We start from the raw sequence: 23,872 nt of genomic DNA, 5'->3' as shown, positions 1-23,872 counted from the left end.
TTTGCTGGAAGTCTCAACCATCCACCGAGTGAAGATTGAGTACTGTTCTGGGGGGCTTGGATTAAACTGATGGCTGATTCTTGGCATTGACGTCTGGATAAAGCGGTGAAGCTTGTTCTCTGTCGGAAGCTCCACAACAAAACATGATTTTCATTTTGTCAAAGCCCCACATCAGCATCCAGCACTGGACTCCCTGCTGGGTTTTTATGCCGTACGAACACATTTTCACCAGTTTCCTTTTGACGTAAGTGTCCAATACAAACAGCAGCACTGAAGAATAAAGACAGGAAATAACAACAAGGGTTTATTCCTATTAGATTGTGTTGTCTCTTAGATAGTATTCTGATCCTCTGTCTGCATCTAAAGTAGTTGCTGGTGCGTTAACTTCAAGTCTCGGATTTCAGCAAAAACTCTCCTGGTGATTAACTTTTGTGCTTTGTGTCCTGTGCTTAATGAAAGTCTCTCCTGCACTAAGCTCTGCTGCTTGAGGGCAGAAACAGATGACTGTCCTCATAAAAATATCCAGCACAGACTAATTTGATGTTGATGTTACCTGGATAAAGACTTTTATACACAAAAAAAGGTGAAGTGAGGGAACTTTCTTAATTGCAGATATAAGTACAATGAAAACAGTTATAAAAGTAAGTGTTTTTCTTGGTGACATTCAAAGCAGCCACTTCAGATCAAACATGCCATAACTACACACACAGAGGCTGCAAAAGACTCAAGTCAAATGTAGTTACCGTCTGAACACGTAAACCAGTTCTGCCACAGAACTGGGTCAAGCCCTGTTATGACTAACACTCAGCCTCAAACCCCTGTACATTCCTATCAGATCTAGTGCCGCGGTCCCACTCATCACACATTCAGCACTGTTAAGTCAGCATCAGCAGCAGAAACTCACCGTCTCTCCTGTTGAGTTTAGCGAAGCCCGGCGCGTGGCTGCTGGACAGCTGAGAGGAGCTTCTGAAGGACGATGGAGGCAAATTGGACACCAGTGGGCTGTCACACACTTCTGTGAACCAAAAGTGAAGCGCAACATACATAGTTAGTCCTTTATGAACCTGAATTGTTTGGAAATACAATATTTTGGGACTTTAGTAGGTTAACATGTTACAGAAGGAGACAGAAAATACAATCATATCTTTACAGTCATATCCACTGTTCTTTCTATAGTTTTTTTAAACCTTAATATTAATGTGTTGGGTTAAGCAATAATGTAACCACATGTACAGGAATAACCTGTCTGGAGATTTTCAGTCAGGATTTAGAATACATCACAGTACAGAAGCTGCACTACTAAAAGCCACCAACTACCTTCTCTTGGCTTCAGAAAATGGACTTGTGTCTATCCATTTGACACCATTCACCGCAACATGTTATTACGAAGACTGGAACATGGATTTGGGATTAAAGGAACCGCACTGCATTGGTTTGAATCTTAGGTGTCAGACAGATTTCAATTTGTTCTTGTTAATGATGAATCTTATATGCACAACAGTTAGTTATGGAGTTCCACAAGGCTCTGTGTTAGGACCAATACTCTGTATATGTCACGTTTAGGCAACATTATTAAGAAACATTCCATAAACTTCCACTGCTATGCAGGTGATACCCAGCTCTATTTATCTGGACCGACACCCTCTCTACTTTTACGACTAGGCTTAAAACCTTACTTTTTCATAGAGCTTATGGTTAAAGCTGCTGAACTAGCTCTTAGTTATGATGCTATAGGTGTAGAACTGTTGAGGAACCCCCCCCCCCCCCCCCCCAAGTGCAATGAGCTCCTCTCCTCTGTATTCCCTCTATACATTCATATGCCACTACCGTATGAAATTAATTTAATATCTTCTGTCTCCCATAGTTGTGCTTCTCACTCTTTGTCTACATACAAAATGACCCAAAAGGGAGGGTCGGGCCCACTTCCCCTGTCTGTGCCCAGGGGCCCATTTTTTCCTAACCCCTCCCTGGATATGTTATGTATCAATGTGGGACTTAGGGATGTGTATATATTTAATGTAAACGTGAATAAATGCCTAAAACCTAAATATTTTGCAATAATTGTTCTACATATTTGCATTTGCGCCTATGTTCGGTAAAAATGTAATTTTAGGAGACGGGGTTGGTCTAATTGAACACTGGGCTTGCTGTGTTCTCACTAAGAAAGCCACAATCCATCACCACATGGGAAATCCAAAAGCATGTGCTTGTCTCTTTGCTCCAAAAATGTTCCAGTAAAGTTGATGCTCCAGCATTTCACATGCCATAGTTACTTATTATTCCACACAACAGCATTCATTCAAAGGGAACCATTAAGAATTCAGATTTTTAGCACTTTGCAGTTGCGCATGCAAGTAAGACTAAAAGGAAAACCTTCCAGGATCTGAAGAGCAGCGGTCCATATTCAGGAAAACAATGTCACAGCAAAATCTTTCCAGACTCAAAGCAACAAAAATAAAAGGGGGATTGTTTGACGAGAAACACTTATCGCAAGTAACACAGCACTTAGTGGTTTGGGAAAGCTAAATACCAAAAGTAAGCAAAAAAGAGAAGTGCATTTTTTTTTTTAACCTTCAAACAGCTGCAGTAGAAGGAGAGCAGAGTTTTTGCTGCAAGAAAACAGGACTTGAACAGTACTCTCCAGTCTCTCAGCGGCAGATTGCGTGGGAAAGTCTTGTCTCTTAGCATGAGAGTAAAAATGTGTGTGGTTCAAATGATAAAAACAGTTGGAAAGACGTGTCTGAACTCTTTGACAGAGTGAAAAACACACATGAGAGCGGCAGAGAGCACATAATAACAGTAACACCAGTTAAAGTTAGGAGATGGATTCTTCTCCATCTGTTAGTGAAACATTGAACCGGGATAAAAAACATTTGAACTTCAAATCTTCTAAACTTTTTCCGAACAAAGGAAACACAGCACTGCTTTCGACGTCACCACAATACATTTGAGGGTTTCTTCCAATTGAGTTCTCCAAGGATTCTGGAAACGCACACACATTGACAAACCGAAATTCTTTCAGTTGTGAAAATCTGAATACTGAAGGTTTTCACGTGACGGCAGCTTCATCATCATTCCTGCTGAAATAATTACAACATGAGTGGCAGAGTGGAGTCTAATCAATGAGACGCAGGTTCAAGGTTTCCTAGGTGGGAGCAGGTCTTTCAGCTTTAATGGCTTCATACTAGGTGAACGAACAGTAGAACAACGTCCGGAAGGATAAATAGATGTTGTGATGATGTCGTGTTGTGGAGATGAACGACTGGCTGATTACAGGCTGGATACTGATGGAGACACATCAGTGTTGTCAGCGGAAACGTTGGCGTCTCACACATTTTGTTTATGGATGACTGACTGCGATAAATCGTCCCACATTACACGTACAGTAGTGCAATAATTAAGAGTAGCTTTTCTTTCTCCCCTGCAATCCCTTCAGAAAATTCGAAACACAAATATTATCGCAACAATCCTATTTTGAATTTGCATTACACCAAGGGAATAAACTAAACAGTAAACAGACAGACATTAATGCTGGTTTTATGAGAGGCTCCACGGTCTGCACAGTGTAATTGTATCTCACACAGAGAGACACAGAAGATCCGCGGACATGCTCAATAAATATTCATAGTTTCCCTCCCAAGCTCCAAATTGTAAAGCCAAACCAATACTGGTCTCCATCTAAAGCCTCTCTGTTAATGGATGTTGTTCTCCACCGCCGAGACAAGAGCCAATTACCGTGATTCACGCTGCAGTCCGATCCCGGCCCGCAACAAGGCTTTAGCTTCAATTACTCTGTCAGCAATAGCGTGCTTCATCTCAACAGCACGACATCTTCATCTGCCTCTCAATACTCACCGCAACGTGATGACTTCACTTTTTAAATGATGCACAACACACAGAAACAAACTGTGAAGATTAATAAAATATTAGCTGAGGCTGAACTCTCATCACTAAATCAGTCATCTTACTCTTCACATCAGTCTTTGATAATTCTATTGTTAGTAATATAGTGGGTCTAAGCTTCATACATATTTAATTCCACTGTTTTAAATACGCCTGGGCTACTTCATGGTCATCACAAGGCCTCCAGCTCTTCGAGCCTCTGACGCTCCTAGTGATGGTCTTTATCCCTGCAGGCCTTCACCTGACAGATACTTGTTACTGTGACCGGGAAGCGCTCAGTATGAAAAGCAGGTGAATTACAGTAGCCTGAAGAGGTGAAACGAGAAGGACGGCTCTCCAGTGCTGAGTGCTGTAATCCCTGAGGAGATAACGTGTGGTGACAGCACAGCCTCTGTGAAGTAACACTCAAACAGAGGAGAGTAGTTTAAAAACACCGGGTCGGTGTTTTTCAGCAGAGCTTTGGCATTTAAGAGTGCTCGTCCCTGACAGTGCGATCAGTGGAGCGCAAACACAGGCAGCTCCGAGGAAAATGGAGCTAAATGTTGAATACCTGCTGGACTCTGCAGCCACTGAACCTCGACTTTGACCTCGACTGTGCTGGGCAGCTTCCCGAATTTCAAAATACTACTCGCTCCTCCTCGGCGCAAACGGCTCGAAAACAAACACGCACCCCCTTTCGCTTTGTGTCAATGTTAAATTTAAGGTTAAACTCACACATACAATGTTCCCATGACATTTTACATTTTATGCATTCAGGTCAAAAGAAAGAGAACGTAGACATTTCTGAATCAGTAGCTTTTAAAATAGTAAGAAGGTACGGGACACGTAAGGTGACATTTCTCTGACATTAGAAGCAACATTATGGAGAAAAGAAGCAAAGGGGATTCAGGGCAGGATAAATTCAGCCTATGATATATATAGGCCATGATTTTGTGCTTGAGAATAACAGTACTAATATTGCTCCACTGAAATACAAAACTCCACTAACATGAGCATCTGATTGATGAGATATGGCTTTTTATCTCCATCTAATATCCTCCCATCAAACAAATCCTTTGCAGTTTCCAAAGAGCAATAAAGAGAAAAAGATCCTCAACTCTCCAGTAGCCCAGTCATCCATCCATAGTGTCATTTTATCATTCAAGGTGAATAAACTGTGAATCTGACAGCAGTAAAAAGTCTCAAAAGGAAAAAAAAAAATACTGTGGAGTGCCAAGGTCTCCGCACTGTCAAACACAATTAATCACCACTGACATGATAGGCAGACTCATACTTGGCACAGGAGCGACAGGGAGGGAGACCATGACTCATTCACCTGCATTGTCCACTTCTTTACTGTGTATTTGAATAAAAAAACTGTCCACACTGGAGACCCTGAATACTGATGAGCTCCATCCATCACCCCGGCAAACAGCAGCGAACAGAAGGTCCTGCACTTCAGAGCTCAGTAAGCCACACAAACCCAGAGTTCAGTGCTCCGCGGAATGAGCCGGGGTGACTTACTTAGATATTCAGAGCACGTAGCAGTAAGCAGGATAATGAGGCTCCAGCAATAGTTGTTTTTGCTCCAGAGCACTAACAATCATCCTCAAGCAGAAAACGTCAATGTCCATTTCACTAATCCGCATAGCTACTACCTCCAGTTTGACCCAAAGAGATTGAGTCTGGATGAAGTGGAGAAATTAACATAGTGTTGTCTCACTGTAGCATGTTTTGAACCACAATAAGAAGCTGCATTAAGCAAGATCCTAATAGAAAGAAATGAACAGTAACGATATGAAATCTGACAAATCTTATGTGTGTGTCGCAAATGCAGCTAGAGAGTAGTAAAGTACTTTCAATTATTGTCTATGAAAATTATAAAAAAGTGCTTAATAACATTTCCTAGAGCCTAAGCTTGCAACCAATGAACAGTTCATGTCCAACCATAGTTAGTTTGATGTAGACGGTCAAAAGCAGCAGCAGCAAATTGTGAGAACGGGAAACAGTGAAATTATTTTCTAGGAAAATTATCCCCCCAAAAATGTCAGATTTATTGGCAATTTTCTTTTGATCGCCTACATCAATTAATCCTTTCAGCACAACAGGAAATTGCACATTTAAAACGTATCAGGTAAATTTCACACCTAAAACCGACAGAACAGTGCGACTGCAAATTGCCACATTTTAAAAATTGTAAGCAGAAAAACTTTAAATGTTGGGCAAAAGGAAAAACTATTAAGCAATTATTAAAATGCCATAGCAACTCAACCTCTGGATAACCACAACTGGGTGGCTGACATACTGGTGTGACAAAGGTTCAGTTTTGTTCCAATATGAAATATTCCCAATTCAACCTCAACAGGAGCAGTAATCACAGTTTTTATCTGTTACCTCACACTTGAGGTAAAATCACACAACAACAGATAAAGAGCGGATGGTTCATCACAGTGATGATTTGAGCCTTGTTACTATACTGGACATCCAACCCCCAACCTCATAAGAGAATGCAGTTATGCAAAAATAATACTTGTTTTTGATTTTATATCGACTGCACTTTGTACAGTATTGGATTTACATCCCATGACAGAAGAAACTGATAAAAATTGCTGAATTATTCAAAAGGAGTCAGTGTCTAACGATGCCTGTGCCTTGAATTGTTAATTGATTAATTGAAATGCAGAGCAGTGTACTGTACTAACTATTACCCTGAAGGTAGGGACATGACAGGAGCTCTCCTCTCCCGCTTTAATTAGCATTGCTTTGACACATAATTAAAAGCACAGGATGAGACAATCTGATCAAGCTTCAGACCAGCATATGGAACCTACCATCTACAGTACACCTACAGTGCAAGTGCACATAATTCAGTCATTTAATGCAGATGTTTCTGATATAATATGCTAACACTGTGTATTTTAGGATACAACATTGTTAATACAAATCATATTACACTTGACTATAACAAGGAGTCCAGTTTTTACTTATGTTATTCTAGGTAGAATCACTGGCAAGCAAAATCCTTCTGAACTGAAAGAGTGTTGTGGCTCTTACCTGGTTTCCAACACACAACAAAATCACAGATATTTAATTTACATCTGACAGAGATCCTTCTTTAAAATGACCTTTTTCTCAAATCTTCCACCATGTGAGCCCCAACTTTTCTCCTTTTTTTCATACCTATAAACAATATCAAAACATTCTTATTACAGGAAATTTTTTAATCATATTATGGACATCATGCAAAACTCTATCCTACAATAATATACAAATCATTAGACAGATGTGTGTGTGTGTGTGTGTGTGTGTGTGTGTGTGTGTGTGGTATTATAAAGTTTGACTACTGTACTATATGATGGTAGTCACATATGGTCATGATAGCAAAAAGTACTGTAAACTCTGCAGAGATATTGTATGTGGGGGTGAGGGAAATGAAACTTGAATGAATTGAATTGAATACAAGTAAAAATTAAGTGTTAATTTCAGTTGTAATGATCAAAAATGCACCTTGCATTATACTAATTGTAGAGAAACGGTATATTAACTTAAAAGTTAATTTAGTTTAATGTTGCTGTCCTTTGAAGCATTTGTGCGATATGCTTATTAATTTCTTGCTGGAATAACAGCAGGCATTAGGGCTGTATGTATTTGGAAAAAAAACAACGTTTGGATATTTATTCCTCGACTGCAATATGAAAACTTATGGAATATTCACTAGATGACTTGGATATCTCGCGTGGAAAGAACTGATTGTTCCTCAATGGCCGCTGTGATGTTTGTAGATGAAAGACACCTTAAAAAAACACCTCGCTTCAGTCGTAGGATGAGGGGAGGTGGTGGCTGACGGTCGAGTTTAGGTTTGTTTTTATTCAACATCATCCTTTCCGTTGCTGATACAATTACAGAGAGCGTTAACTCGCACACAATGGACACACTGAACAACGATGACTGTGATCTGTGATTCACTGTGTATGCGAGCCCCATACAAACGTATCAAACAACGCTTACATTTTTGTGAATTGGTGCTTTACTGTATGAATAAAGTTAAATTGAAAGAGGAAACTTTCTAAAATAGCAAAGTCATCTCAAGGTCAAGACAATACAGATACGTAGAGAAAACAGAAATCTTCTACCTCACTATGCACTAAATTCTATTAAAAAATTTAAAAATTCCTTTCTGCCCTTTCTTGCACTTTTCTGATAGGAGTTTGCTTTGATGTTTCCTCCGTGACTCTGCTAAATGACTAAATGCAAATGTCTAAATGTAAAACAACTCGAGCAAAGACCTATAGGTTACAGTGGAAAGGAAAACGGTAAACCCGAAAACCATCTTTGCTTTCATTGCTGTTGTAATACCGTGCAGTGTAACATAGAATTAACTTCGACTGACTCCGATTGAAACAATCTAACCATTTTGTACTCGGAGTAACAGAATTGGTCCAATAAAACCGTATGGATCCCCACTTCAAACTGTGGAATGGGCATTAAAAAGCTTGTTAAAAGTGTCATTTTTATTCAGTAAAAACGTCTACTAATAGCTCTGGGGTCCAAAGACCTGTCAGCATTATATCATTGAAAAATGCACCTTAATGCATATGTACTGCAAGCAGCATCCTAATGTATACACCCCTCTGCAAACCACTAATGTAGCGCTGCCTTTGAAAGGCGAAGAACAATCGTGCTTCTCACTGAGGCTCGTCACACTGTGCAGCGGTGTGGGTGGCTGTGTGGGAGACAGACATAAACCAAATGAAGTGATCAAAACAGCAGCGAGCCACGTTATGGCAGCATTTAAAATCTCTTCATCTTTAAACTGCCAGGTTTAACTCACAGAGTTGAAACAAGCCGCTCACAAAGAAGATTTTCACCATGGTTCACTTTAAACTCTTCCGAAGCTCGGCGTTCAGTCACAATGTTATAATAGGAAATTGTAGCCGTGGTCGCACTGATGCCACCGCAGGCCCGCACCCGTCCACAGACTCTCATTGAAAGTATTCTGTGTCATTTCAAATTTTAAATGCCAGAATTATGCAGATTTAGAGGAAATGCTGCAGGCTGCAGCACTTATACTAATGGATCCAGGGGGAGATATGTATCATAAAATATGTGCTTATCCACCAGCTGACACTAAGTAGATGATTTGAATAGATTTGCCTCTTAATTGAAAACATCAACACATCTACATAGAAGGTAATTTGTTTCTGTCATTCAGATGAAATGCACATAGATATTAACACCATCCAAGCAGCTTGGCAAAATTAATTTAACTGAAGTGCTGTTTTTTTTCTATTTTACAAGTCCCCAGTGTCGCATTATTACTAACATCCAGCATTTGAAATAAAGCTGAGGACAGGTTCAGGACCTGAAGACGAGAAAGGACTGTCAAACACTGGACAGTTCACACATTAATACTGTTTCCACCAACTGCATTGTGGGATTGTTACATTACATGTACTGCATGTTGCATTGTGGGATACGGTGAGTGCACTGTACGGTGGATAGATTTACACGCCTAACATTCGGACACTACTGCAAAATGGCAAACACGCTTTATAGTGAGAACAACTGTCAGACACTGGATCTTAAGACTAGAATTTTCACGCAGCAAACACTTCACAATTTTCTCTGCCAACTGAGCAACACTGGCGCAAACCAGGACCAACTATGTCCAACTAGTTTTCATGACCAAATCGTATTCTGAATCGGCCGTACAGAAGTTAAGTTTGTTAGGAAAGTCATAATGCTATACAATAGCCTTTTCCAGCCCAGTCCATTTTTCACTGAGATATGAGGACAGAGGAAAGTTGGGACTTGCTATGATCTGCCAGATCCAGGACCGTTTACCTGCAGGGCCCTGGGCTACAGAGACCATGGGTACCACACTGATTCACAGAATGAATGACACTGATTTAGTCTTCATTGGTTCATTCTCCTGACCTTCACCAAGTTATTGGATTTGCAAGGTTCCTCTTATATGTCGTGGGTACAAAGAGAAAATGAGAATGCAGTTTATGAGCTATCATAGACCATCAACACCTTACTCAGTGTCGGTCCTAATTACTTACATCAGTCCAGTTGTGAGTCCTCAAAGTGAAACTCAAGGGTGACCACCAACTTCCAGCCGCTGCACTGAGCTAGTACATCTCAGCAATTTCTCCACTATAAACTCGGCTCTCTATCAGACTCCTACTAAGATAACAAACAAGTCAGCCAGACTAAAATGTGGACTGGTAACTACTGTTACCACATTACTGTACTGTATATGTGACTTTTCTGCTACTGTTACAGCAGTAACATAATTTTGTATAAGTTCCAGCAGTAAAGACTGCAGATTTTATACACCTATGAGACATGAGCTGCATTCTCAGCACATACCTCCTTTATTATATGACTATCCTCCCTGAGGAAACATTAGAACAAAATCTTCTTTAAAGAAAAACATTGTTGCATTTTCCATCTTCTTTTTCTTACTCTGCCTCCCAAACATTCACAACTCAACTTTCCTGAGTTTGGAGTTTCTGTCTTTTCCCAAATTTGGGAAGTCAACTGATGCCAAACATTTTGCCATTACTACTAAATCCTTCAGAAGACAGTGTCATTGGAGGTTTTTGGGCTGAAAATCCTGAGAATCCTCAGAAATGTACGATAAATTAAGATACTGTATTGTTTCAGGCCATGTAATATAAGAAAGAAGCCCACAACTTTTACACCAAATAACCCCACACATCAAAGTGACTTCCTCTTCAGAGAAGTGCTGGTTCTGATGATGATAGCAGTGTAGAAGCAGAGGACTGTATATGTAACAATGCTCTGGAGCAATATTACACACATTTGTTCTCTGCTTGCCATACGTTTAATCTTTTTCTGAAACTGGCAAGTCCTTTATCTCAGTCCTGATAATGCACTTCACAGAAATGATTCTTCCTTTGTTGTTGTTTGGTATGTTGGTATAAAATTTATCACTGCTGTGATATGACCGGTCAAGATCTGAAACCCCCTGCAGCCACTCTCAGCTCCCAACAGACTGCAGTGCATCTCATATGTGAGGCCATATGTCAGAGCAAAGTGTTTTATGATGGTCTCTGTAGTAACAAAGAACAGGGATTACATCAGGTTAGGAATATAGATGGTGGATAGTGGCTATAATGTTATCTGAATGTAGTTCCTGTTAAACTACAGGTGTAATGCCAACGTGCTCTCATTCCACGATTTCATGATTTCAGGTATCACATTTTTTACATCCTTTGGCGTATCATATTGACACCACAGTTAACCTTTGGAGTGCCATCATTCGACGCCAAGGGATCAACGGCTTGCCGCTTCAGGGGTCGCCACAGCGGTACGTGTTCTGCACGTTGGTTTGGCATGACTTTTCACACCGGACGCCCTTCCTGCCGCAACCCTCTCATTTTGTCGTGGCTAGGGACTGGCACCGGGGGGCCCTTGGTGGCTGGGCGGGATCACACCTGTTGGGGTGGGATTTGATGCTGCCTACTGCATCTCAAGCCAATGCTCTACCATTGCCCCACCAGGCCCCCGTATTTGACAGGAAATACTTGCACGCACAAAAATTGCGTTAGGGTTGGGCACAAAAAGTTTAGGGTAAGGTCACAAGAAAAATTTTAAACGTGTCAACATTGTAATCTGAAAGAGATCAGTGACTGCAAAGTATTGGTAGGGGAGAGTGTAGCCAGACTATACAGGATGGTGGGGTGTAAAATGACTCTGGTGGTGAGGAAGATGAAGAGGACTAAGGCAGAGCAAGGGACGAAATTTTGGAAGTTAAAAAAGGAAAAATGTTGTGTAGTTTTCGGGGAGGAGCTGAGACAGGTTCTGGGTGGTCAGGAGGTGCTTCCAGATGACTGGACCACTACAGCTAATGTAATCAGGGAGACAGGTAGGAGGGTACTCGGGGTGTCATCAGGAAAGAGAAAAGTGGACAAGGAGACTTGGTGGTGGGACGAGGAAGTTCAGGAGTGTATACAGAGAAAGAGGTTAGCTAAGAAGAAGTGGGACACTGAGAGGACTGAAGAGAAGAGACATGAGTACAGGGAGATACAGCGTAAGGTGAAGGTAGAGGTGGCAAAGGCCAAACAAAGAGCATATGAGGACTAGGTTGGACACTAAAGAGGGACAGGTGGATTTGTACAGGTTGGCCAGACAAAGAGATAGAGATGGGAAGGATGTGCAGCAGGTTAGTGTGATTAAAGATAAGGATGGAAAAGTATTGACAGGTGCCAGGAGTGTGATGGGAAGATGGAAGGAGAACTTTGAAGAGTTGATGAATGAGAAAAATGAAAGGGAACGAAGAGTAGAAGAGGTGACTGGTGTGGAGCAGGAAGTAGCAAAGATTAGTAAGAGTGAAGTGAGGAGGGCGTTGAAGAGGATGAAGAGCGGAAAGGCAGTTCCTCCACCTGCTCCCTGCAGGTGGAGGAACTGCCTTTCCGCTGCCTTTCCGCTGCCTTTCCGCTCTTCAAAATCTAACAGCGTGAATGAAAGGAAAGGTGTTCAAGATGGTGGTGAGACCAGAGATGTTGTTCGGCTTAGAGACAGTGGCACTGAAGAAAAGACAGGAGGCAGATCTGGAGGTAGCAGAGCTTTAGATGTTGAGGTTCTCTTTGGGAGTGACGAGGATGGACAGGATCAGGAATGAGGACATAAGAGGGACAGCTCATGTTAGATGTTTTGGAGATAAAGTCAGAGAGGCCAGATTCAGGTGGTTTGGACATGTTCAGAGGAGAAACTGTGAATATATCTGTAGAAGGATGCTGAGGTTGGAGCTGCCAGGCAGGAGGTCTAGAGGAAGACCAAAGAGGAGATTTATGGATGTAGTGAGAGAGGACATGAAGTTAGTTGGTGTGAGAGAACAGGATGCAGAGGACAGGGTTAGATGGAGGCACATGATTCGCTTTGGAGACCCCTGAAAGGGAGCAGGCCAAGGAAAAAGAAATTTTACCTATTGAGTTACAGGTAAAACGATTCGCCGTTTAAGAGAAGATTTTTTATTTTATTTTTAACATTTTAAATAGCACTTTTTAATGTATTATTATTTTATTATTATTATTATTATTATTAAAAACTATGAGCTGAGCATGAAACACATAGAAACATACACACACACTCATAAACCAGTGGGGACTGAAACTGTAGAGGCAGTTGAGATTGTCAACAGGAGGAACTGCTGAATTCATCTGTCCGGTATTTTGTTTTTTCCACTCCTCCTTTAACCTTAATTGATCCTGCTCCTATTTCTCGTGACCTCGTATTTATTCTTTTCCAGCTTTCCCCTGCTTCTGTCTCTTCCCCCTTCCTCCTTGGTCCCCACCGTCTTCCCTGTCATCCTCGGCCTTCTCTGACTCCTGCTTTCGTCTGACGAATTCGAATCATCTCGAAGATGTGAGGTGGCGCATTCAGACGGCGGCCAAGTCAGTGAGGGACGAAATGGGAAAGGCAACAGAAAATGTCACTGCAGTTGTAAGAAACAGAGATATTACCAGCACTATGCAGCCTGTGAACTCTGACCCCTGAAGTTTATCCTCTCAAATGTTTCTCTTTTTTTCCCCCTCTCATCTTCATTTTGTGCACCCAGCTCAGCCATCTCCTCTGTTCTGCCTCAAAGTGCTTAGCTGTGATTTAGCTCTGTCTTGTCGTGTTGATATTCAGCCTCACCCTTCTATCTTTAATGGCCACTGACTCAGCTCTGTCCTCCTCCCTAATACAAACTGACTGGCCCTGCTTCTTCTCATTAGCAGTCAGCACGGAGCAGCAGGCTGCAGAGCTGTGGTCACACGGTACTGGCTTCGCAAAAAAAAAAAAAAAAAAAAAATGCACAGCAGCCACAGAATTAAGCTGTGCTCAGAATCTATTTTAGGATATTTGCTGACGGCAAATATTATTCAATTAGCTTTACAAACGTGTAATAATGTACAGATTCTGACTGTAACATGAGAGTCCACCCTCCATATTTTCAAGGAGAAACTTCTAAAGTGGAGAGGAGGGAATAGCAATATGACATTGAAATTGCCACAGCAGTGTGTCTTCAGAGCTCAGAGACCACCTGTCTCTCTCTGGTCCGATGTGGTTCATCTTATCATTTTTAGTGAAAGTACACCATAACCCGTGAAACCGACCACCAGCAATATCACAGCAAAACCACCAAGTCTATAATATAATATGGTGTGAGATACAGAGTCAGCCGTAAGTTCTGTTGTTTTAAGTTTTAAATGTATTTGCTTTTAATTATCATGGAGCAATTTTCTTTTACATTGACATTTAGTCCTTTAGCAGACGCTTTTATCCAAAGCGACTTACAAGTGAGGTGCAAGGTCAAGGAGAAAACATCAAGCAAAATCCCATCAGAAAAGCGTTCACATTTCACGAGACGCAAGTGCATTTCATACATTTAAGTGCATGGAAGATGCGGAAGAGTTCTGTTTTCAGCAGTGTTTTGAATATTGGGAGAGAGTCTGCTGAGCGTGCAGCGTTTATTAGCTCGTTCCACCATCCTGGGATCAGTGTGCTGAACAGTTTTGCTTGGTGTCTTCTGTGCGGTGCTGGGACACCGGACGTCGTTCGTTGTCAGACCGCAGCGGACCAGAATGAGGGAGTTGAGGTAAACAGGAGCTGTTGAGCTGATGGCCCTGTAGGCGAGAGACAGAGCTTTGAACCTGATGCGAGCAGCTACAGGAAGCCAGTGTAGAGACCTGAATTCAGATTCATGACACCACGCAACTAAAAAACAGGCCATTGCATCATTTATCTTAACCGTTTGGAACTAGCTTCTCTAGAGGAGGCGGTGGGATTTTGACACCACCAGCTTCTGGGTTGACTTGTTTGTATTTGACAGTTTTTCTTCTGCCTAATATATCTTTATGTGACAATTAGACTTTTTTGGTCATAAACATTTCAACAGAAACAAATTGAAAGACGCCGCGGAATCAAGTGCTCGATCATGAAGTGCTCCATTGTAATGTAAGCTGCTGTACAGGGAAGAAGAGATATTATCATTTGACTACTCCTCCTTGAAGTCTCTACACCTTTTTCCAATAGTTAAAATGTGTGAAACAAATTACCCAGGAGCACAGTGAGGCACTATTCTCTACCTCTCTTTATCTGTTAGTCTACTCTGAGTGGGACTTTATGCATACTGCTATATTTTGCATCACACATGGTTGTTATCGAATGCACCATTCGTTCATAAATACCTGTGTTTCTTTATAAATACTGCTGTTAAGGTCTACAAATGACACCTGGGATCAGCTTGAGGTGAGGTGGGGTAAACCCTGGCATGGCTGACAGAGAGACAGACAACAGGTCTTTGGCATGTGGGAGAAAATTGGATACCTGGAGGAAGAAGAGTCAAAGCAGGCTGAGCAGAACCCATGGGTTCTAACCGTTCTGCCAACACGGCCACTTATAGTGACGTAACTTAACAGCAACAGACAGGTTAACTCTGTCTCTTTATGATGACGTTCTTACGGAACCAGTCGGAAAAGTGAGTCACATTTTGATTTGATTTAGACAACAAAAAGACTTTGGTTAAAGTTAAAAAGAAGAAATATGTTCTGTGTGAAGTGACATTTACTCTATTTAGTCAGACATCAAAGTCCGGCCTTAATAAAGTGCTTCGACACAAACAAATCGGATGTTGTCCTGCAACATGGGATATTTTGGTCGACTGCTGTCTGGGAATATTTTATTGATATTTTCAGTATCATTGTACTTAAAATTTGCCATTTACTTTAATTGAAAGTATAATCTGGCTGCAAATATGTTCCGCACAAAGACAGATATGCGTTTGAATTGAGTATTTACTGGGAATTCACCCTTACATGCAAATTCTCCAATCTTCAGAACCATATTCTGAGTATACAGACATTAATATCTATTTGGGTGAGAACCACTGGAGATGACATGGTAGTAGATTGAAGAGTTTCTGTTCTGTCACATAACTTCACCTTAATCAGTCCCGAATTTTAAATACACTGACAGTAGAGGTTAAAAAACATCTGATGTGTGAAATAGCAGCTACTTTCCAGCAGTGACAGGCTGCTTATTGCTGAAATACAAATTTCTTTAACTGTAAACAAAAACCTTTGAAGTCTGTAAAAACTGACGCCGGAAAGCAGCCACAGCGAGAAATGCCGGTGAAGGTATTCCACTCAACATCATCTCTCAAAGCCAGAGCGACAGAGTATCATGACCTCTGCAGATGAAAGCGGATCGAGAATCCAAAGTGACAAGCGTCATCTGAGATGATGACAGCCCCACATGATTAATGGCTTCGATTTTTGCGGGGGGGAGCCACGCCACTTCTGAGGACAGCCTTGAACAAATACAGCAGTGCAGTAGGTCCTAATATCCAAAAGGATGCACTACAGCCCTCTCCCACCTCCTCACCTAACTACCTGTTCTTAGGTTAATAAATTCAGATTCATGACTGGTGGCTCACGTTCATTCTGTAACCTTGACTTCATAAGATCTCATTCATGGCACTGCATTGCCTGCACACATTTCCATAATTGACACTAAAGGAGAAATATGAAGGGGATTTATCCTCAGATACTTCCCTTCCTCTTCATCCTGGCTAATGCCGTTGCCGGCTCGTGAATCATAAAGGTCCAGAAGGTTGGCAGGCATTTTCACCACATATTCACAGCCAACTGTTTATATTCACAGGTTTATGTCCTAGCTGCAAACAACCAGCTCGCTGAAAACTAATAAATTCTCATGATATGGGGCTTTGCCACACCTGAAACACACTGCTGAATTCGATACCATCCACAGCGTTTTCTTCACCAGAATAATCCTGGTGGAGATAACAGTTCAGAAGCTCAAACATTTACTTCATTTATAACATTCCCTGATCCATGCTGCTTTTAATTTGATGTAATTTGCTCCAAAATCATAAAGAAAAAAAGCGCAATCGACTGCCTGTCTGCATCTTTGTAGCATTATCACAAAATGACTGACTGGAGGGCAGGCAGTAAAAAGATATAAAGTATTTCTAACTGCCTGTTTTATGTGACAAATCATTTGATTCTCACACAGCTTTTCAAAGCCAACAACCAACTTTGAGGCAAGACAGACATACTTTCCTCCTTCTGCAGGCAGAAAGAAAAGTGACAACTTCTCTGCTTGAAGCCCAACTGAAAATCAGCTGACTCTCCACAGTCAGCCTCATTTAAACACCCAGGAAAGAGGACAAAAATGCAAATCAGCGCGCACACACACACACACACACACACAGTGCGGCGGTATTATCTGTCATTAGACTAGGATTAAAGTCATTAAGTGTTCTTGAGATTATCTGTCATTAGGCTATGATTATAACACACACTCCAGTGGCTCTAAACCTGCTGAGAGGGGAGATTAAAAGAAAAACCTCGAGGAAGAGGCCGAGAAAGAGAAGGAAAGAGCAAGCCAGGAAGAGGAACCTCAATCTGTTAGTGATGACTAAAGTTGCAGTGATGTACAGGATAAAAAACTGTTTGAATGAAAGGATTGACTGTGTTTTTGTATCGACTGTAACTTGAGCCCTTATACAGTAAGCAACATGTTTCAGAGAGTCTGATCTAAAGCTCCATGGTTGAATTGCAGTGGATAGTGTATATATTTATAAGGAACCAATATAAAAGTTGCTCAAATATTAAACATTTACGTAACAAGTTGTCTTTTATTTATATTTTCTCGTGTCATTTCTGATTTGGGAAGGCTGCTTTTTATGAATAGGCATCTTATGCTTAAATGTGCTGGAAAACAAAATTAGTTTTGCAGCTCAAACACAAACCAGATCAGGCATTCTGGCTATTTTGAAAAAGTCTCTATTTTACTTCACGCCAAAATTCTGTTTTGGTGTTGTAGCTTCAAATAGGGGGCAGCTGTAGCTCAGTGGGTCGAGCAGTCATCCACGAACCCCAGGGTCAATGGTTTGATTCATTGCTCCTTCTGGCTTCATGTTGGAGTGTCCCTGGGCAAGGCACTGAATCCAAAATCACCTCTGTAATTTTTAAATGTTGTCTGTAATGTCTGTAAATGTTTGCATTTATAATAGTTAGCCACGATTTGATTAACGCAAAATGTGAGTCAGGGATCAGGTATCGACACTGCATTCATGTCTCTACAGTTTTATCAGATTTCGATGTAACTTTTTTTTACGACCGAGGGGCAATTTGTTTAACTGCGAGCAGCACAAATAACATCCAACAATACACACATGAACAGAACAAGACAGAAACGACAAAGAAGTCATTGATCAAACTAGTAACAACAGGAATAAATTAAAGTTTAAACCTGTTGCCAAAGTGTATCTACGCCGTGATGGTAACATGAGAAACTCTTCCCTGAGGGCATGGGTCAAATCAGCCCAGATTGATTGGGCTTCTTCAGGGGCCTGACCTTATACAGGCTAAGAAGGTCAAGAAGCACTTGTGCTGCACACTTTCATAAATCCCTGTAACCGTTTTTTCTGTTTAACAGACACTAAGCCAGCAGATAAAATAAAAAAAACAAGAATTAAACATTTTCATAAAAGTAGTTTTTCCTGGGTTTTTGACATTCAATGGACATCATAATGGACAAACGTTCAAATGCTTCTTCTCTGTTTGCATTTGGACGGCCATCGATGATGTCATTGATGGCTGATGGTCAGTATGCATTTATGTAGTTATTGATTTAACGTGAGAATGCTCACTATTGTAATATCCATAACGTATTGTTTAAAACTTTTCCTTCAGGCAAATGGCAGCAAAACATGTCACATTTGGACTCTGACACCAGTGCTCATCTACCAAAACAAATTCATACACATTTTCAAATGTTCCAATGAACACAGGACTTACTGAAACAAGGCTGTTAAAATAACTTGTTGATCTGTTTTAGAAGTTGGTGTTTATCATAAGATTTGCATTTTTACTTATGTTTGTGTGGCTTATACTTAAACTTAAACTCCAAAATAGACAAAATAGCCTCATAATCTATTTTATAATCTAATTTTAGACAGAACCTTTGATGTACATCACAATCTCTACATTCCGACCATCTCCACCTTAAAGCAACAGTACAGGGTCAAATCCAGGTATCTGCACTTTTACATTAATGTGTTTACACACAGATTACAATAAGAATTCCACCTAAAACCCAAAGACCATATGCATGAGATTAAGATGTCATATGTACAAGAACTTTTTTAATGCAGCAGAAAAACCCAATGTACAAATTAATGTAGAACTACTTGCCTGGCAGTGCTGTGCCTAATATTATTAAAGAGTTTTTTAATGTTATTCAGAACAGATTGGCAAAAACTCCCTCTCCTCCATTGGTATTGAGTGTGTGTGTGTGAAGGGTGTTTTCCCTTCCTTGGTTTGTGTGCCTACCTTGCTGCCACGCCTACCCTGTTCCTCATTGGTATGGCTCTCCTATCTGATCAACCCCCAACCCCCCCAAAAGGTTTTAGAACCCCTTGTGACCAATCACAGAGGGTCAAACCCTGTCCGTAACACTTGGACACCAAAGTGTAATGTATCTATGAGCAGCCATAGGCTTCGACACTTTACAGTTCGTTATAGTCCAGTCCTCCTGCTCCGTTCTGTTTTCCCACAAACTTTACAGACTTCATGTTTAGGTGCATTTAGGAGAACCTGCATCAGACCGACGGTGGCTAAAGCCTTGGTTTACACGAGCAAAACTAAAAAGGAAAGATCCATCACAAGAAACTCTGACGGTTGCATCTCATCCGTCCGTGGTATTTACATTCACAATACCCACTTTCCACTTCTGCCACATTTACTGTTAAAGCTGTCAGAAGGTGCTCACACAGCAGCCAGACACTAATGAATACCGTGTTTATTTAAATTTTTAGACGAGTGTATGGGCACAAGACAAGTTTAAGCTGGTCGACTTGCGCCCTGAATAAAGCATGTGGCTGCTACGAGACATGCGATGTGACACACAACTTGCCCCCAGGCTAAAGTGGACTGTTGTCTGTTTTCTGCTGCTTTGAGTGGGAACAAATAGTCTTTTTTGTTTTCACAATGAATTTCTCACAATCTTATTTGAATGTAACCTCCAAATTGATACTATTGCTCCTTTCTGATGTGGAATGAACCTGATGGTAGTGAAATTCATTTACCACATATCCTTACGGCTGCGCTTATGAATATTTTATATCACTTCTGTATATGAAATGCCTGTGTGTAATGTTTAAGGTGCCACTTAGTAACAAAACCCACATTGTTGTCCACTTTGCAGTTTTCCTCAGCTCCACTAAATGTTTTAGCATCTTCAGATCACTGCATTGGTTTTACAACCTGCAACTTTACAGTGTGGGGTCACGCTAACTGCTCTCATTGGTATCATTTTTTGGCAGCTATTTCCTGCACAAAGCTCCCACAAACCTACTCTGCGCTACATCTCCAACCCTTAGGGGATAGTGGAGAGATGGTGATGGAGACATAATGAGGGCTAAGATGAGAAATTCTAACTTTACAGTGTAAAGAATAGTTTGTTTTGTGTTGTTAGCAGTTGATTCTGCTGACTTCAAGTGGCCAAAAAAAAAACATGAGCTGATCATTTTGACAATGACGCCTTATTCACCAGTCATCAGTCACGGAGATCACATCTTTTGTTAATATCACGCTCTCTGCAAACATTGGGCTTACCTGTCCCCATTCCTCTGCCTCCCTGTAAGCAGCTGTTTTAAAACACTCCATACCTCACTCGTGCTGTTTAATATTAAAAGATCAGATAAAGGCAGGCTGGTTTCCCGGCCCTGCGGGGAGCTAACATGCTGACTCCCTTGAATCTTGTCACATAAACCCTGACACTTCACCGCTTCCGCTCACGTGCCATCAGAGTGCCATCTGTGGCTGTTAAAATATGAATCTCTACTTTGTTATCATTTGGTACTAGCTCTTTAATGCACAGTGATGGTAAAGCATTGTGGCGAGGTTGAGCATGCAGGTGGGAAACCTGCAGAGAATATTTAATTTTTTGCTTTATTTTTCACATTTACTATCTTGTTAGAAATGCTTCTCTTAGTCAAATCATTTTCTTTTGTCTATATTGCTGATTAGTTGTGCTGCTTTTAACTATTTCTGAGTCTTTTAACTAAGGAAGATTAAAACTGGGTGAAACTAAGCATCTCCCGTGTGTAGAAACAGCAGCAGAGAGGAGACAAGGGGGAAAAAAAATATTACAGAGGGAAAGGAAACAGCAGCTGCAGCAGAGAGTGGAGAAATTATGTGCTGTGGTCACAAAACAGAGAGGAAGTATGCAGGAGGAGGATGCTAAAAGAGTGAGCAACACAGCAGGAGCTTTCTGATTCAGGTACAGCAGGAGTGCAGAGATCCCAGTAGAAGAGGAGGACAGAAGCTGACAGGAGACAGCGGGAAGAAAAGAACAGGAGAAAAAGACGATGAGCACAAAGAGAAAGGATGAAGAGTTAGCAGCAGGTCTGAGTCAGAAACATCACTATAGACGAGAAGCAGCTGAGGGAGGCAAAGACATAACAACTGGAAACACTTCAATCAAGCAACAGTCGGAGATTCTGCTATGTTTTTACGAAAGAATAGAATAAGGAAAAAACGAACAATTGCTTCTGCCAGAGCTGAGGAGATGCAATCTGTTTGTCTACTCTGACAGCCTTCCAATTAAATTGCACCAGGACCATCACATCTCAATGATTACTGATCTGCTTCATGTGCCACGTTCATAATGCCGTGCAGGAGACAGTCTGTCACACACAAAACAAGAGAGAGGAGCATGAAGGGACTGAAACTCAGAGGAAGTCAGCAACAGAGATGGTGATGGAGTTGGTGTTGGTCACGTAACAGAGAACCACTGGCTTTTATAAAAGTAGGAAAAGCAAATAAAGAGTTTAAATGCAATGCAGAAAATTGGTAACAAAGGAAGGACCAAGTAGTAAATCAGTGAAATGTGGAAGGATGGAGAACTTTCCCTCTTCTCACCTCTTCACAGTTGCACAGTCTGTGCCACACTAACAAAAAACAAAGCACACAGCTGATGTACTGGCCGTTTAGGAACAAGTGTGTCCTGGTTTGTGGAGGTTAAGAAACCGCCTGCAGCATGTCTGCAGCAACAGCGTCTTTCAGTTACGCACAGCTCCCCTACGAGAGACTGGTAGTTTTTTAACCTCTAGTTTAAATATAATGTGACCAAAATACTGAGACGTTTCGATAGGCTGGCGCCTTCCTCTTAAATAACTGGAAATTAAATCAATATTCACAAGCACTGTAACTCTCTATTTGTCGTTTACGCCCGAGCGCCAGTGCGCAGCGGAGACGCGCTGTGTCCCGCATCATTTAGAGTAAAAACAGCCCTGTACTTTATCCACACAGACAAAACAACTTAAGAGCAGATGTAACTGCTTCCATGCGTTCTCCAGCCCCCTCTCCAGCCTCCTCTCCGGGTCTGCAATGCTGGATTCGCTCCGTCTCCTCCGGCAACGTCAAAAAGCGCACAGCCTGCTCACCTTCTCCCGTTGTCCCGCTCGAGCTCGACAGCAGCAGGGCGACCTGTGCGATAATCCCAGCGATTCTTTTAGTCCCCAGATCCATGATGAGGCGACGGGAAGCTGCAGAACAAACCCGGTGTACCTCTCCTCTCCTGCTCCAAGACAGAACTCCTTAGACCCAAGTGAAGGGAAAGATGAGGAAGAGAGAGGGGGCGGGGGTGGTCACTGAAGTCTGCGGACAAGCAGCAGCCGCGTGGCTGGAGTCAGTGAAGGGCGCAGGCTCCCACTCACATAAACTTATTTGTATATGAACTATTTTCTGGGCTTTCTTTAGGAACGTACACGGAAACATAGGAACTCTGTTGGATTAAAAAAAAAGCATAACGTAGACGTAATGAGCTTCAAACAAAATATCCTGATCAGCCACAACGTTACAAACAAGAGAAAAGACGCAGTGGATTTGGGAAGAGGTGGAATTAGGCAGTCGGTGAACCATCAGTTATTGAAAAACTTCTAGAAAAAAAAAGTGCAAGCATTAGGATCTGAGTGCCACAACATGGCGCAGCAATACCTGTAATCAAAGCCAATATGCTCCTCAAAAAGCGCTGCTTTGTGCATCTTGACGTTTAAAGGATCCGTTTGCGCCGGCGCTTCCTGTTTTTTTTTTGTTTGTTTGTTTGTTTGTTTTTTTTGCGCTTAATGCAATGACGTACTATTCAAAGTGAAAACAGTGTGACAGGGGGGAGAAGGGGATGGTGGAAGGCACGACAAGAGCCCCACAGGAGACCAGGGCTTGATAACAGCGAGGGACACTGTGCGCCCAGATCATGATGGCTACACAACCGTGACGCACCTGGTTACTATAGTATGGAAGTGTGTGTGTGTGTGTTTCATTGTTACTGTTTGTAGCATTTGATTTTTATGTAGTTTGTCATTTATGTAGTTTTTGTGCCTAACCCTAATCCACGTTATCTCTTAACATGACTGACCCTGAAGGTGTTTTCATTAAAGAATGCAACTACCTGTGCATGTAAAGTCGTTACCATTGCGTCAAATAGTGGGCCAGGAACATCCAATAATGACGCCAAAGGAAAAAAACCCATACGGAAACCTGGAAAGTCCTTAACCTTTGTCACCAATCACCTGGTGAAAGCAAGATGACTAAAAACAACAAAGAAGTAAAAAACTGTATTCATAAATAGTTTGATTTGGATGAATAAAAAGCATAATATTTAGCAAAGAGTCTTTTATGGAAGAACATGTTGAGGGTTTAGTGCAGATATATATATATATATATAAGTTTTTTAAAGCACCACTCTGCTTTGGATCGAGGCTGCTATCTTGTCCAGTTTTCATGGCCCCACAATTTCTTGCAATGTTTCTTACATTAGGTAACATCAGTATTCACATTCAGCACTCACTGCTATAGCCAACTAAAATGTTAGAATTGTCTGTATTTGAATAGCCATCTCCCAGAGTTGTACATTTATTCCAGAATTAATGGGAGGTGCATTTATC

The 23,872-nt window shown here is 41.4% G+C and overlaps 1 protein-coding gene across 3 annotated transcripts in view; it reads right to left on the bottom strand.

The window, feature by feature from the left end:
- Nucleotides 1-23,281, bottom strand: part of LOC137098766 (contactin-associated protein-like 4) — an 84,527-nt gene extending 61,246 nt beyond the window's left edge. The window contains exons 1-2 of one of the 3 annotated variants that reach the window (XM_067475345.1): nt 22,373-23,281; nt 905-1,015 (exon numbers count right to left, since the gene is read on the bottom strand). In XM_067475345.1, the coding sequence (XP_067331446.1) occupies nt 905-1,015; nt 22,373-22,457 (196 nt within the window). In that variant the 5' untranslated portion in view covers nt 22,458-23,281. The remainder of the gene's footprint in view (nt 1-904; nt 1,016-22,372) is intronic. The other 2 variants (XM_067475344.1, XM_067475343.1) reach the window with 2 other exon arrangements.
- Between the last annotated feature and the right edge of the window lie 591 nt (nt 23,282-23,872).

This window comes from Channa argus, chromosome 14, assembly GCF_033026475.1.
Source record: "Channa argus isolate prfri chromosome 14, Channa argus male v1.0, whole genome shotgun sequence".
Lineage (NCBI taxonomy): Eukaryota > Metazoa > Chordata > Actinopteri > Anabantiformes > Channidae > Channa > Channa argus.
The sequence above is the reverse complement of the archived record's forward strand: the minus strand, read 5'-3'. Positions and strand labels throughout refer to the sequence as shown.